The following is a 16,203-nucleotide window of genomic DNA, read 5'->3' on the forward strand; positions in this document are numbered from 1 at the left end:
GTAAATGTATACATTGTGAAAGGATTCCCAATCTAGCTAAATACCATATTTCCCGAAGTATAAGATGCTCCCATGTATAAGACGCACCTTAATTTTGGGGCCCGAAATTTGAAAAAAAATGTATCACATAAGGTTATTGAACTCAAGTGTTTTTTTTGTTTGTTTGTTTTTTTAAAGATTTTTATTGGGGAATTGGGATGGGAACAGTGCTGGGGAATTGGGGGAAGGGGAACAGACAAGTTGCTGTCCTTTTGTTCTTCAGTCTAGTTGTGGAGGACGTTGCTTCACTGGCCCAAGTTGGCACCATCATTGCGCTCTTCCCGGGAGAGGCAGATCAGTCGCCGGCTTCTGGACGGCCGCGCACTGCGGCTGCTGGCCGCTCACGCTGGTTGCTGGCTACATACGGTAGCCCATGGCAACCCACTGCCACAGGGGCTGCAGCCTAAGCCGTCGCCGGTGACTCACGGCAGCCCAGCTCCAGGTTGAGCTGTTTGAACTCAAGTTTTATTCATCATAAAATTCATACAACTCCTCATCACTGTCAGAACTCCCAAACATTAGCTTGTCCTCATCTGTGTCTGCTGACAAATCAGTCTTCATATATTGCCTCGTCCTCAGTTTCATCCATGGCATTTGAAATGCCACACTTCTTAAATGATTTGACAACGACCTACAACCACTATATAAGACGCACCCAGTTTTTAGACTCTAAATTTTTCGAAAAAGGGTGTGTCTTATACATGGGGAAATACGGTAATTCATCTATCACCTCGAATATGGATTTTTTTCTGAAAAAAAATATTTAAGTTCCACTCTGTTAGCCAATTTCAGTTATACACCACAGTGTTATCAACTGTAGTCACTCTGTTTTACCTTTGGTTTTCTAATCTTGGGGGACAGTATATTGGATGAGATATTGTAGGGCAGAATATCAGCTCTGTCACCTGAAACAGCAGTCTGAATTGTCCCTTCCCATGCTTTCTCAGTGCCACGGCTTATGGGATGAAGATGACATCACTGATAGTGGCACAGACAAGGAAGAATCAGATGATGAGCTATCCCTCAGTCATGGCAGAAGGGCTTCCTCTGATTCTCTGAAATCCATCAACCTGGCCGCGTCCACGGAGTCAGTGCATGTGTCCTTCCCTGAGCAGCCAACAGCTGTACGGAGGAAACGCTCTGGCAGCAGCTCCCAGATATCCCACAGATCCAGCTTTTCTTCAAATAGATCCCAAAGAGGTATCCATCATGTGGTGTCCTTGAGCTTGAATAACACTCTGAACTGTTTTGTTTTCCTGGTGCTAGTGGGTCTGAGATAGGGGAGTTTGTTGGATGTTACCAAGGACACAGATCTTGTGATGTGAAAAGAAAGTAATTTGAAATCAAACAAGCCCAAGTTCAAATTCTGAATCAGCTGTGTACGACCTGGAGCAGTCATGACATTGCTCAAACATCTGATTCCTTCCCAGGACAGGGGATTTCAGATAATTGTGAAGAGTGACCAGCATGCTGCCTAGTACCTAGTTAGTGCTGGGCACATGATAGTTTTAAGATCCTATCCAGAGATTCTGCTGGGTGTGTCCAGAGTGCTGTAAATCACAATTTATTCAAAAAATATATTTAGATTTTACTGATGGGAATTTGTTTAGCCATACCATCTACTGATCTCCTCAGCTAGTTATTAATTTCTTACTGAACAGTAAGTACAACCAGAAAGTAGATAAGCCTTACAGTTGCCACTCTTGGAGTAATTAGGTGATTGTATTTATAGTGCTCCTCTCTGAAGCTTGCCAAACACTTGCGTACTGGCATGTACTGCATAATGACTTTTCAGGTAAACCATACCCAAATGGGTATACCGTATAGCTATAGCTTAGGTGTGTAGTAGGCTATGCCATCTAGATTTTTGTAAGTGCACTCTGTGATGCTCGCACAATCCCAAAATCGCCTACGATGCATTTCTTAGAATGTATCCCCATGGTTAATTGGCGCGTGACTATTTTCATCTTCAGAATATACTTTTCAGGAAGATGCTGGCAGGTCATCTTACTTTCATTTTACAGTTAGAGAAATTAGGACATGAGAAAATGGTTGGGTCATGGACCTAATCTGGAAAACCTGCAACCTAGGACCCCATTTAACACTATAAAAGCTCTTCTTCCCATGTATTCCTTCCTGGCACAAAGATCACATAACAATCCAGGAAAGAATCAGCATTGGGTATAAAAACCCACAGATGTGTTTTACTACAGAAGCAGAGTTGAGATGGCACTTTCCAAATTCTCAGTCACCATTCTTACAGGCACTTGTGTGTCCTCACCTAGAAACAATTTCAAGCCATCCCTCTGCATGTGGGCCCCAGGGGCTCCTGTGATATCTATGTCAACAAACCTGTACCTCACAGTGCATCTTGGTTTCTTTTTATTTCTAGGCAGCACAAGCACCCAAAACAGCAGTCTAAAAGGTAGCAGTGTTTTGAGCATCAAGCAAAAAAGCAAAAGGGAACTTTATATGGAAAAGCTTCAAGAACATTTAATCAAAGCAAAAGCATTTACCATAAAGAAGTGAGTGCATGAAAACACTTGGATCATGGGTTTTGTTTTAGGGCTGGGGAACTTTGCTAAATAATTGGTAACAATTATTTCATATAAACCATAGGCAAAGAGCAGAGAAGTGACTTCTCATATCACAAACATCATCTTCTTAAGGCAGAATAAAATGACCCATTATTACATTGTATAAAAATCACTTTTCAATAAGTTTGATTCATTTTTATATCCACTACATTTATAAACACAATTTTCTATTTGAACAGAATAAATAAGTAATTTCAGGAGCCCATAGTAGGTAATTCCAGGCATTATCATGGTAAAATCCAACTGGACAGAGATGAATTTGATGCCAAAGCTGCAAGGTCCTTAGACATACAGTCTCATCCTAGAGAGGGGAAACTGAGGCACATGGTGGGGAAATGGTTTGTCCATTAACATATAGCCAGTCTCCAACAAAATGCACAAGTCCCTCCTAAGTGTCAGAGATGCAGACAACTTGCAGACAAGGAGTGGGAATGGAGGACATGCAGCAGGGCTGGCCCTGAATATGGGCTCTGAGACCAGGAAGGCCGTCCACACCTGGTGTGGCCTTAAATGGAAGGCAGAAGCCAGAGCACAGTAAAGATAGGGCAGAGGCTGGGCAGACAAGCCAGAGCCAGGAGGACACAGTTATAAAAGACAGAGCAAGGTGAGTTCAAAAGCCGAGGGCTGTACCTGGTAACCAGGAGAGGATCAGGACCAAAAAGGGGAGGGACAGGAATGCCTAAGTGCCAGGTCAGTATGTCAGGTCTAAGCCCTCATGCATTCCCATTTATTTCTTACCCCAGCCCTGTGCCTTATAATTCCCCACATCTTACAGAAGAGGAAATAAAAACAGAGAGTCAAGTAGCAGGCTCAAGGTGTCACAGGTGGAGAGGAATTGAATCAGGTGACCAACCAGGCACCTAAATTCCAGGTCTTTATACCACTCTATTACATTTTAGGCAAGAGAAAAGATTTGTGGTCCCATTGGCAAAAAAGACTGCAGTGCCTACCTTGGGAATGAGCTCGTATATACTCTTTAGTACAGGAGTCACTCCGCAGCAGGACTATCCTGAGGCTGAAAGAAGGAGGTACAACCTGGTTGGAAAGAGGAATGCATAGGAACAGAATGATTGCAGTATCTGGTCATTCCTCCCATCCTGCCCTTCCTGAAGCAAGCGGGTGGGGGGGTCTCTGTTCTGCAGGACTCTGCAAATATATGTGCCCATCAGACAGTTCTTCTACAACCTCATCCACCCAGACTACAGTGCTGTGACTGATGTCTATGTGCTTATGTTCCTGGCTGACACTGTCGACTTCATCATCATCGTCTTTGGCTTTTGGGCCTTTGGGGTAGGTGGGGGTAAAGACCACAATACCTCTAATGACTAATAGTTATGCTGTCCTGTGAAATGCCACTCAGGCCTGAACCTGTTGTCTTTTTCCCAGAAACACTCAGCAGCAGCAGACATCACCTCTTCGCTGTCTGAGGACCAGGTACCTGGGCCGTTTCTGGTGATGGTCCTCATTCAGTTTGGAACCATGGTGGTGGACCGAGCACTGTACCTCAGGAAGACTGTATTGGGAAAGGTCATTTTCCAGGTCATTCTTGTGTTTGGAATTCACTTCTGGATGTTCTTCATCTTGCCTGTTGTGACTGAGAGGTAAGGTCTTTGGAAACAGGAGCCCTGGGCCCACTTTAATGTCAACACATTTCATAAGGTTATATCACTCCATATGCATCAGCCCAGCAAAATCACCAGGCACAAACAGAGGCCATGGCAGAGCAGCCCCATGGGTAGGAAATGTTAGAGTTTTTAATCAATATTAAATTCAGTATGAATCCAAAATATGAATTGATTCCTCAAAAATATTTTCATTGCATGTTTATATGCATTCATACAAATAGGGTTTTCAGAATAAGAGAGGTGACAACCCTGAGGATCAGAGCAAACCTAGGGTTCTTAGGTTGTGATTGTCTCTACACCTTAGTAGATACAGAGATGAACTGGAACATGGTCTTAGGATGAGAGGACATAGGACTACGTCAAATGAGAAGTGGATGAAAAAAATGGAGACTATCTAACTGATGGGAGAAAATGTAGAGGTTTGGTGGAGGTCGGGGGTGGATGATAATAATGTCTGCCACATAGGGTAATTGTGAGGGCTAAATGTAACAGCTCTTGGAAAGTGCCTGGCACAGTCTCAGCACAAAGGGAAGGAAGCATGCAGACCCATGACACCATGACACTGCTGCTGTTACTACAACTATTGCTGCTGCTTAAGTTGGGTTGGAGACAGGGATTTAAAAAGGGTAACCGAAAGTTTGATAGGGCAAGGCCTGGTATGATTCTAGGAGATGGCTGGCTGCCATCTTTCCTTCCATCACCTTGAATCCTAAGCATCCTTTGTGTTGACCTTCTTCTTTTCCCCAAGGGTGTCATGCCCTCCCAAACATCAAAGCCCTTTGGCTCCCTCCCCTTCTCTCCTGACTTCAACCCACAGTGCCTCATCCTCCTCATGCTTTAGATATCAGTCCAGATGTCACTTCTCCCAGATCTTCCCATCCCATGCCTTCACCCAAAACAGTACTTGGAACCAACTTTGTGCTTAATGCATGAACAAATGAATGTGTCAATGGATAACATAAAAACAAGGGAAATAGCTATAAACAGAAACTATCAGCTCTGTTAGGTTATGACAGTAAAGGGTCCACAGAAGGGGAACACGGAAGTTTCCATATAATGTAATAGAAATGATATTTTTAATAAACATATCATTAAAAAGTCTTCATGTATAACATTAATTTGATATTTTTCTCATACATTAGAGTCATTCATAGCCAAGACTTATAAATAAAATGTCATTGAGGTTGGCTAATACCATTTTGTGGAGTGTGAATGAAAATTAGTGAAAACAGATTTTCCTTGTGTGGCTCATAAGCCAACTCCTAACTGAAATTCCAAATGAGGAAATCTAAATGTGTTCCAACAAATGTTAGCAAAATGTTCATTCTGACCTGAATTTTTAGGCTCTGAGCTTTTTTTTTTTTTTAATTAAAATTTGTTGAGTGACAATGGTTAGTAAAATTACACTATTGGTGGAAATGCAGATTGTTGCAGCTGCTATGGAAGGCAATGTGGAGGTTCCTCAAAAAATTAAGAATAGAATTACCATATGACCCAGCAATCCCTCTCCTGGGTATATACCCCAAAAATCTGAAAACATTTATCCATAAAGATGTATGTGCTCTTATGTTCATTGCAGCTTTATGTACAGTGGTGAAGGCATGCAAACAACCAAAGTGTCCTTCGATAGATTATTGAATAAAGAAGATGTGATATATATACACAATGGAATACTATTCTGCCATAAGAAAAGATGAAGTAGTGTCATTTGCAACAAAATGAATAGATATTGAGATTATTATGCTAAGGCTCTGAACTTTTGATTTTAGTATGGGAACTATTGCTTTGTAATAACAAATAGTGGCAATGGTAAATACTTTAAAAGGAAAAATTAAATTAGGACCATTTTCCTTGAATCTAAAGTAGAGCTAACTAAATAAAGGATCGTTACTTAGAAGACTCCCAATAGCCCAGTAAGTCTCCTGTTCCACACTGTATATTGGGGGAGTAAACATACGAGGTCTCACAATTAAGTCCGCAAACTTGTCACAATGATGTTGCTAACCTTTTTTGCTATCAGAGGGATTATTCATTATGAATTTGTACCAACTGGACAAACAGTTAATCAAGTTTACTATTTAGAAATGCTGAAAAGGCTGCATGAAAAAGTTAGACGACCTGAACTTTTTGCCAACAATTCGTGGCTCTTGCATTATGACCATACACCAGCTCACACATACCTCAGATGATAAAAATAATTCAGATTAAGGCACAATATTAGAATATTTGTAAAAATATTAGACTTTTCTCATGAGAACGCTGTGAATTGTATTTGTTAGTCTTTAAAATAGATTAAATATGATTTTCTCTATAAATATGTAATTATAGCTATCTCTCAACTCAGAGAAATAAACCAAATTCAACATCCATGATAGCTGCATGATGAATGTTGATAATTCCTCTGACATTTAAAAGCATCAAATAAGCATTCTCCACCAGGCCTCATAGAAACTGTTATTTTCAGAGAAGAAAGAGACCCTAAAAGCTTTCTAGACCGACTATCTAATTTTATAGATTAAGATAGGTGAAACTCATACAGAAGAGTGATCTCTCCAAAGTCATTCAGCTAATTATTGGTGAGACCAGATCTCAATCCCAGGCCTCTTGCCCGACTATACCTATAATATACTGCACCTACTGTATACTTTTTAACCTACTGTATACTACAACTATTGTATACTGTAGCTACCATATACTATACCCTTCCTTCCATAGGAAGCATCACATGTTTGCTTCCAAACAGATTTTTTTAAAGTTACATAGCCTACTATTTCACAGTGCAGTGTGAAAAGGATTTGATTATTCCAATCTCAGAAGACAGCCACAGAGCCACAGAGCATGGATCTAAGCCATGTCCTGACAGGAGAGCCTCCACAGAGACCAGTGCTTCCAGAGATAGAGAAATGGCAAAGTCGCAGAGAGTCACTTGAGCAGAATCAAATCACCAAATAGTTTTGTTGCTACTGTATTTTGTTGCTCCTGTATTAGTTTGCTGTTGCTACTGAAACAAATTATCACAACCTTAGGGCTTAAAACAATGCAAATTTATCATCTTAAAGTTCTGTAGGTCAGGAGTAAAATCAAGGTGTCAGCAAAGCTGCATTTCCTTCTAAAGGCTCTAGGGAGAAGCCACTTCATTGTCTTTTCCAGATTCTTGAGGTGCCCACATTCCTTGGCTCATGGCGCCTTCCTCCATTTTCAAAACCAGCAACAAAGAGTCAAGTCCTTTTCTCTTCACATATATCTGACTCTTCTGTTGCCAAGTCTCTCTCTGATCACAGCTGCTATTTAAGTATTCATGATTAGATTGGGTCACCTGGATAATCCAGTATGCACTCCCCACCTCAAGGTCCTTAATCTTAATCACATCTGCAAAGTCATCTTTGCCATAAGGTAACATATTCATAGGTTCTGGGCATTAGGACATGCGCATCTTTGTGGGCAGTCATTGTTCTCTTCTACCAGGCTTTTGAAGAGATTAACAAATTAGCAACATCCTCCAATCCAAATATAGCTGAAATGTCTGTTATAATAACTGAATGAATGAAAGCTTCTCCTGTAGTAACTTACAATCATGCATATACAATTCAATTTCACATTTATTAAACACCTGCTTTATTTAGAGCAGTAGACCAGGTGAAAAGGAGCATGACATCAACATGAATAGAGCATGGACCCATCCCCATGTGGGAAGGCCCACACAGTGGGCTCACAGGGCTCAAGATAATCACTAAAACTACAGCCACCAAGATCATTTCTCTGTAGGATTTCATCTTTGAGCTTCATCTGATGGCTATTCCTAGTGCAACAGATTATCCTATCTTTATTTTTGGATATTTAATTCAAGATATATTAGGATTTGATGAGCCTTCTGTCTTCATTGCCAGCATGTCAGTTACAACATAATTACTTGACATTTCAAATCATGTTGCCATTATTTAACATCCAAAATTCATTTTTCTTCCTTCAAATACCATTACTGAAAATTTAATTCATTGTTGTGCAAACAAAAACATTTATTAATAGTTATATTGTCTAAATCCTTTTTAAAACAAGAAAAGAACAAAGGAAGAGATAGACTAGGAGTCTTTTGAAAAGTATGGCTACCAGTCATAGTATTGAGCATCACGAAGCTCCAATATCTTGAATAATTAATCTGATAAATGGCTTTTTCTGTGGATATGCACATTATTTAGTCCACAAACATTTAGGGGTTGCCTGCAGTCTACAAAGCACTCTGCAGTAGCTGCTGTGGGAGACCAAGAGATGAGTAAGGCATGATTCCAGCCTCTAGCCATAAAACATATAGAGACCACCAAATAAATCTTCCAGTAAGACAACGTTAATGTCCCTAGTCAGATTTAACATGATTACTTCAGAAACTATAGATTAACTTATTTATCCCAAGTTGACACACTTTAAGTTTGTAGAAGGGAAAAAAAATTTAATGGATAAAACATAGGTTGGTCCTTTCATAAGGAATAGAAGGCAACAGTTTTATGTCACTGACTATAACATTAATAGATATAGAAGAATTCTTATTCATGTGGTGTGCATATCAATTACCTGTAGAATCTAAGGGCATTTCCCTAGAAAGCTACAATATCATCTTAATGTTCTTCCAATATAGACAGTTCCTAAAAAATGAGGAAATGAATAGTTGATGTGAGCTCTCTATAAAGTATCTGATATTTTCATCGATAACTTGTAAAGTTCTGGTTCATGGTCAAATGTAGTTAAATTAATTCATTAGGTCCTGAAATACCAAAGCTGGGTTTCTTTATAGGGGAGACATTTATAAGCAATATTTTTTAATTCTCTGGTTTCTGAGATCTATGTAGAGGTCCCTAGGGTCCACAGACACATGGACCCATGCATTCCTGGCTTGTTCTTGGATCTTGTCAACTAAAGAATAGTGTTTTTTCAATTGAAAAATAATTCATATTTTCTTCTAATAACAAAATTAAAAGTTAACAAGACAAATCCAAAATACAATGTAAAGAGTAGTACAGTCATTCCGCTGCCGTGCTTGAATAGCACCGGTCGGGGCGCGAGGGCCGTGGGGGGCCATAAACGGGACCGCCAACCCGCTGCTGGACCGCGAGGAACACTGCCGGTGGCTAGGGGAGAGCTTCGAGAAGAGACCACGAGCCTCCTTCCATGCCATTCACTATGATTTTAAGCCAGCATCTATAGATACTTCCTGTGAAGGACAGCTTCTGGTTGGCAAAGGAGATGAAGTCACAATTACCCTGCCACATATACCTGCATCCACACCACCAATGACTGTGTTCAAGGAGAACAAACGGCCTTATCAGAAAGACTGTGCTTATTATTAATCATGACACTGGTGAATATGTGCTGGAAAAACTCAGTAGCAGCATTCAGGTCAAGAAAACAAGGGCTGAGTGGAGCAGTAAAATCCAAGTTCGAATGGAACAGCAGCCCACTCGTCCCCCGCAGCCATCATAGCCTCCACCACCGCCACCACCACCACCACCTATGCCATTCAGAGCTCCAACAAAGCCTCCAGTTGGACCCAAAACTTCCCCCTTGAAAGATAACCCTTCACCTGACCACAGCTGGATGATGACATCAAAAGAGAGCTGAGGACTGAAGTTGACATTATTGAACAGATGAGCAGCAGCAGTGGGAGCAGCTCCTCAGACTCTGAGAGCTCCTCAGGAAGCGATGACGACAGCTCCAGCAGCGGAGGCGAAGACCATGGCCCCGCATCGCCACAGCCTTCACACCAGCAGCCCTACAACAGCAGGCCGGCTATCGCCAACGGAACCAGCCGGTCACAAGGAAGCAACCAGCTCATGAACACCCTCAGAAATGACTTGCGTTGAGCGAGTCAGGCAGTGACAGTGATGACTAGAGCTGGATCTTTCGAAATCAACTTTTTGGTGCACAAATATGCTGCAAGATCGGGCTACCCTGCATGAAGTCCTTTGCTAAGAGGAAAGTGTTGCGGGTCAGTGACTGCAGTAGGACCTCTCAGATATTCAAGTCTTTAACTTAATGGTGATGGGTGATTTTCTCGTGTAATTTTTTAACAATCTCATGTTTCAAAGTTTAAGTAGTTCTATAGAAGAACTGACAGAATCACATTTCTATTTGGTTAACACTGTTAATGAAAAACAGACAAATGTGCCCTGGTCTAGGTTACTCAAAGGCCCTATCTTCACCAAGCCAGTGATTCAGTTTTAAACATCAGCAATCACCAGTTTGGCCAAGTGCTCTGCACCAGTAAAATGAAACAACCTCTGAGGGGTAGGAAAGGGAGGGAAACCTCAAACTGCAGCATAGAAGTATGTTAAAACCACTTTAAATTGTGGGCACAAAGTAGTAAGGAAGTTTTGTCTGAACCAGCCTGACAAGCCTGTGTGAAAGCAGACTTCAAGATGGAGTCCTGGAACGTCAGCTGGACGGGACCCTGGAGCTCTGGCAGTTCAAACCCCTCACTTACAAATAAGGAAAGTGAAGCACACAGCTGGTGCATGGCCAGTCTCCTGCCTCCAGTCCAGGCTTTTCCCACTCCTCTCTCCCTTGAATCTCACTTACTGGAACCAGAGATTCTTACACATGGGACTTACAGATGTACATTGGAGCTTTTTACTGGATTCCAAAAGATAAAAATGTTGGGCATGTCTAGCTCCAGTTCAAAACCAGACAGTCCCTAAACACATGAGGCTGGGGGAGCAGGTTAATGGGCAGCCACTGTGCTGGCACGTGACTCAGATAGGGGCTCTCAGTTCCATGTGGATCTACGCTCAGTTCTTCTCTCCATGGGTTTTAGTGGGGGACGTGGGAGGGGAAGAGAGGTGTGATGAAGAAACCTTTCTGAACAAATGAACCAGCCAACAAGTTTTCAAAAACCAGATTCTAGATAGGAGCTCTGCAATATGAAATGAGCACATTCTTTTGATAAGGTATTTCTGTTCATGCTTTTGTACCACTGTTTGTGCCTGACTCCCAGACGGATGTGTATTTTTATATACAACTAAAAGAAAGTCTCATGATTGCCTTCTGTAGTATGCAGTTTCCAAATGAGTCTGTTATTGCAGGAAACTGCACTCACTAGTAAATGTTCCATACTGAGTGAATGTGTGATAAATTGTCTCATAATTAGAATGGGGTCTCATTTCTGTAATTTGAATGAATATGTCCTGAGAAATTCCCGTCTACTTTGGTTTAGTGGGTATCAAGAACATTAAATATGATTTTTCTTCCTGGGGTCCCTCTACTCAGATGGTCTCTCCCTCCCCATCTAGGGGAGGGAAGCAGTGTGAACCTAGAAAGGAATTCGATTCATGGTGGGGGCTTTGGTTAGAGTTGAGCCTTGTAGTCCCCTGGTTTCAACCAGCGACCCAGTGAGCTGGAGACGGGGACTAGCAGCCATTGTCCAGCAGCACACTCACACCGCTCTACCAAGTGTAGGTGACAGGCACACACTTGGACCCTCTGGTGGGTTCTCAGCCCATTATGAGGTGTCAGTGGATTTAATGGCAGGTAGGAACTTATTTATAATGAATTGATAACTGCTTTATAATTCCTTGGTAATGACAGCTCAGGGAGGGTGATAGTCATGATTGGGACACTTGAATTGTTACTGGATGTGGGAATGTTTTACTGCTCTTAACTTGCTCAATCTGGGGCAGGTTCCAGGAACTTGAACTAAAAATATCTATTTAAGCCTCTTCCCCCCCCCCCCAAAGTCTTCACATATATAGACAGAACTGTGGTTTTGGGCATGTCGGGTAAAGATGTTTGTTTCTATAGGAAATGCTTGCACGTGGCACTGGGTTTGGCAGGTCAAGCTTTCTGAGCTTCAGACTCTCTCCCCTGTCATCCATCCTACCCAAGCCTGCACGCTTGTCCTTAGCACGGCTCCAGTTTGGTTCTCTGCACAAAGCCTTTGGGTGTTCCCTCCCCCCCCCACCCCAACGCCAGCTTTACCTACCAGAATAAGGAATCATTTCTTTTGGGAAATCAAGAGTTTGGCCTTACAGACTACTTCTCATGAGTACTCTCGTGCCAGCCAAACTGGACTTGTCCTTCATGCCTCTGTGCCTTCTCATCTCTCCTCCCCCCCCCTCTCCCCCACCAAACCTTACTCCTGAGGCACTGTGGGTGCCATCTTCATGGACTCGCCTCTGTTCATTTCAACTGACTGCAGTGCTGTGTGCACATACTGACCTTCTCCTTGCTTGATCTCTGGTTAGTGTGAACTCCTTCAAAGCAGGGACCGTTATTCTCATGTCTATCCCCTGGGGGGGGGGGTCCACAGGAATAGACATTCAGATGCTTGTAGCCTGGTGGGAAGGAGGCAGGGAGAACCTACCAGTGGAATAGAGAGGGTAGACATACATAAAGAAAACATTCCTCCAGGCATTTGGAGACAGCTGAAAACTATCCATGTTAATTTATATAATTTTGAAGTTTCTAACTGAATTGTTAAAATTGCCATTTCTTTGTTCTACATGTCTACCATTCCGTGGGTCATTAGGTGAGGTGTAAAGACTTAAGTCTGAAGTATCTGAGGAGCTATGGCAAACCACAGTAAAGACGTGATTTGGGAAACCAATACAAACAAACTAGAGATTTGTAATGATGCCACTCACTAACTATTTTATTTCTGCAGCAGAATCATTTTTTCTATGTGTGGCATTAATATGTGTGTGCTTCAATAGTGGGAAAACTTGAAAATTCCAAATCCTTACTTCCCTATTTGAGACGCTGGTTAAATAGTATGTATGTGTGTGTGTGTGTGTGTGTGTGTGTGAGAGAGAGAGAGAGAGAGAGAGAGAGAGAGAGAGAGAGAGAAGGAGAGATTTATTACATTATTTTGAAAGCGTAATACTCTATGTGGATATATATTAGGTACAGCCAAATTGGATGTTTCCATTTGGCAAGGAAGGTAGGATTTCTGAAACTCAAGCCTTAACCAGTAGGTTGGAAGACAAGACCAATTGAAGCTTTATGAAATGTCTGTTTTTGTTGCTCCTGTTATTTCTGTCTTGGATTCATTGTCTAATTCATTAATGATTTTTAAAATTTTGTGCTGAAAAGTTTATTTTGCTTAATTATGAAGTAGATGTGCATGTTTACATTTATGTAAAATATTTGCTGTATAAAGTTTCTTTTTTAATTTATTCTCTTAAAAGATCACTATATTTAAGTAAAAATTAAGGTCAGCAATAAAAAAAAAAGAGTAGTACACTACTTTTATTTATTTTATTTATTTATTTATTTATTTTTAAAGATTTTATTGGGGAATTGGGGGAGGGGAACAGCGCCGGGGAATCAGGGGAAGGGGAACAAACAAGTTGCTGTCCTTTTGTCCTTCAGTCTAGCTATGGAGGACGTCACCCCACTGGTCCATGTTGGTATGATCATTGCGCTCTTCCTGGGTGAGGCAGATCGACCGCAGGTCACTGGACGGCTGCTCACCGCGGCTCTTGGCAGCTCACACTGGCTGCCGGCCGCTCATGCTGGTTGCTGGCCACACACAGTAGATTATGGTGTGCACTGCAGCAGGGGCTGAAGCCTACACCGTCGCCGGTGACTCACGGCAGCCCAGCTCTAGGTCGAGCTGCAGAGGGCAGCGTCACTGGCCCTCATGTGGGAATCTGAACCGGGGCCCTGCTGCTCAGAGCCAGCGTCCCAAGCCAGCTCCCAACCAATGCACCACTCGGCTGGCCCAAATTTTATTTATTTTTAAATTCAAGCGTTACTCTTAAGCACAGGGAAGATTACACCTGGGTATTACAAACTCAGAAGTTTTATTTTTTATTTTCTTTTTAAATTTTGTACTGACCATGTTTAAGACTCTTGAAGAATGCTGCGTTTATCCAAAGTAAAAAAAAAAAAAATCCTATAGCTCATCATTCTTTGAAAATGTGTTCCAAATTTTTTTTCTACTGTGATATTTAGTTCCACTGTTTTTGATCAAACTTAGGCCAGCATTCATGAACTTAACAATACCACGGTTATGCATTTTGGTTTTTCTTTGTTGAGCTTTAATTTGGACTAGGGTAGCAGCAGCGTCCACATTGTGAGAAAATGTTTTTAGTAAATTTACTTAACAGTAATTTATTTTAATTATGGCCTAAACAACTAACTAATGCACTAGTACCTTAGAGGCATCATTCGTAGGATTATTTTTTTACTTATTAGATTTTATTACCCTATCTTTTGCCTTTGAAGTGATCAACTATGTATAGAGAATACCTTAGAATTGACTTAAATGCCAAAGGGGCAATTAGGGTTTTTTTGTGTGTTTGTTTTGTTTTTTAATCCTAAACTGGTATCCTTTTGTACCAAAAGAACATTCCATTCTCTCACTTTCCTTATTTTTTATATTTTAGGAAATTCAGCCAGAACCTGGTTGCTCAGCTTTGGTATTTTGTGAAATGTGTTTACTTCGGGTTGTCTGCCTACCAAATCCGTTGTGGATACCCCACACGAGTCCTTGGAAACTTCCTCACAAAGAGCTACAATTATGTCAACCTCTTCTTGTTTCAAGGGTAAGGATACCCTATGTTGTCACAGTCACTCACAGAGTAGAGGCCGCCAATTGAAAGGCATTTTATTTCCTACCTGGGAAGGAACAGGAAAAGAAATAATGTTAATATACAGCAATGAAGATCATCATAGAACTCTTACAGTGTTTAGCAGAAGAACAAACATGCCTCTTGAAATACCTTTCTAGATGTAGTTGCCACACACCTGGCCAGGGTGTTGTTCTAGGATCATCCATGTGGGTCAATTTTCTATTTCTGTAACCTACATAATTAGTGTAATAATATTCTGGGATGAAAAGTTGGGATACATGATGCTTAAGTATTAATATGCTTCTGGGCACAATGGAACACAATATTTAGAACCTCGACTATACCAAAATGCCTTTGGAATTTTGCGTGTACAATAAGTCCATTCATTGCAAAGGGCCATTTATTCCCCCTAACATCAACATAAATGCCACATGACTTGCTTATTCCTGGTAGTAAGATAGCTAATCAAAGGAAGAATATAACTCATTCATGCAAGAATTTCATTGGTAGCATCTCCTCTCTGTTCCCTCAGAAATTAGACTATGGCATAAAGGGTCAGGCTGCTCCTGGCATGCTGGCTCCTAGTTAGCACCAGACCTGGAGACTGGTGACTTAGTCACAGAAGAGATGTTGAGCATGCTCAGATGTTGTAAACTTCCCTGTGTAGAACAGTGTTTCACTTAGCGCAGTCCTGTGGGTTGAGGGAGACATTTATTCAAGGGGTTGAATTAGTGCTCTCTTGACAAAGCTGAGTAGCACAGGGGAGAATTCCAAGTGGCAACCCAAGCTTCTGTGAGGGCCCTGGTATGAACCCAGGTCCTCCAGCCTAGGAGAAGCTCTGTGTTGGTCAAGAAACAAAGAACAGCCCACAGACTCAAGAGGAGTCCAGGCTAACCCATTCCCAAATACAAAAGACTAAGCCAGAGTCCCATTAGCGTTAGTCATCTAGTAAGTCCACCAGCTGTGGGAACTACTGTGTGCCCTCCAATGACATGTTCCTTTCCCTCTAACGTCTCTCATTTGCCCTCATCTTTCATTTACTAGGAGTAGTACCTTTCCTAGCTCATTCAACAGCAAAGCCCCAACAATTCAATAATCCTATGATCAACACTCTCGTGTAACATGAAATAATAATTTTTTAAAAGTTAAATTGTGTTGTTGTTAGTTGGGAGGGGGTGGGGATGAAGGAGAGGGGAAGGGATGAGACAATACAAATTGGTAAATGCAATATGGCCTCAGGGATAGAAAAAGACAGTCCGAGGAATACAATCAATAATGTTGTAAGCATTTCTTAGGGGGCCAGATGGACCAATGTCCTTTTGGGGAGTCCACTTCATAGTTGATGTAGAGGCCTGACCACCGCATTGCATTTCTGAAACTGAT

The 16,203-nt window shown here is 41.6% G+C and overlaps 1 protein-coding gene and 1 pseudogene across 1 annotated transcript in view; both read left to right on the top strand.

The window, feature by feature from the left end:
• The window catches only part of PIEZO2 (piezo type mechanosensitive ion channel component 2), a 133,331-nt gene that overhangs the window by 100,577 nt on the left and 16,551 nt on the right, over positions 1–16,203 (top strand). The window contains exons 37-41 of the mRNA XM_019649942.1: positions 987–1,239; positions 2,432–2,564; positions 3,779–3,926; positions 4,023–4,237; positions 14,635–14,793. Of these exons, the coding sequence (XP_019505487.1) occupies positions 987–1,239; positions 2,432–2,564; positions 3,779–3,926; positions 4,023–4,237; positions 14,635–14,793 (908 nt within the window). The remainder of the gene's footprint in view (positions 1–986; positions 1,240–2,431; positions 2,565–3,778; positions 3,927–4,022; positions 4,238–14,634; positions 14,794–16,203) is intronic.
• Positions 4,818–10,142, top strand: LOC109386605 (ELL-associated factor 1 pseudogene; annotated as a pseudogene).

The sequence above is a fragment of the Hipposideros armiger genome, unplaced genomic scaffold, assembly GCF_001890085.2.
Source record: "Hipposideros armiger isolate ML-2016 unplaced genomic scaffold, ASM189008v1 scaffold_136, whole genome shotgun sequence".
NCBI lineage: Eukaryota > Metazoa > Chordata > Mammalia > Chiroptera > Hipposideridae > Hipposideros > Hipposideros armiger.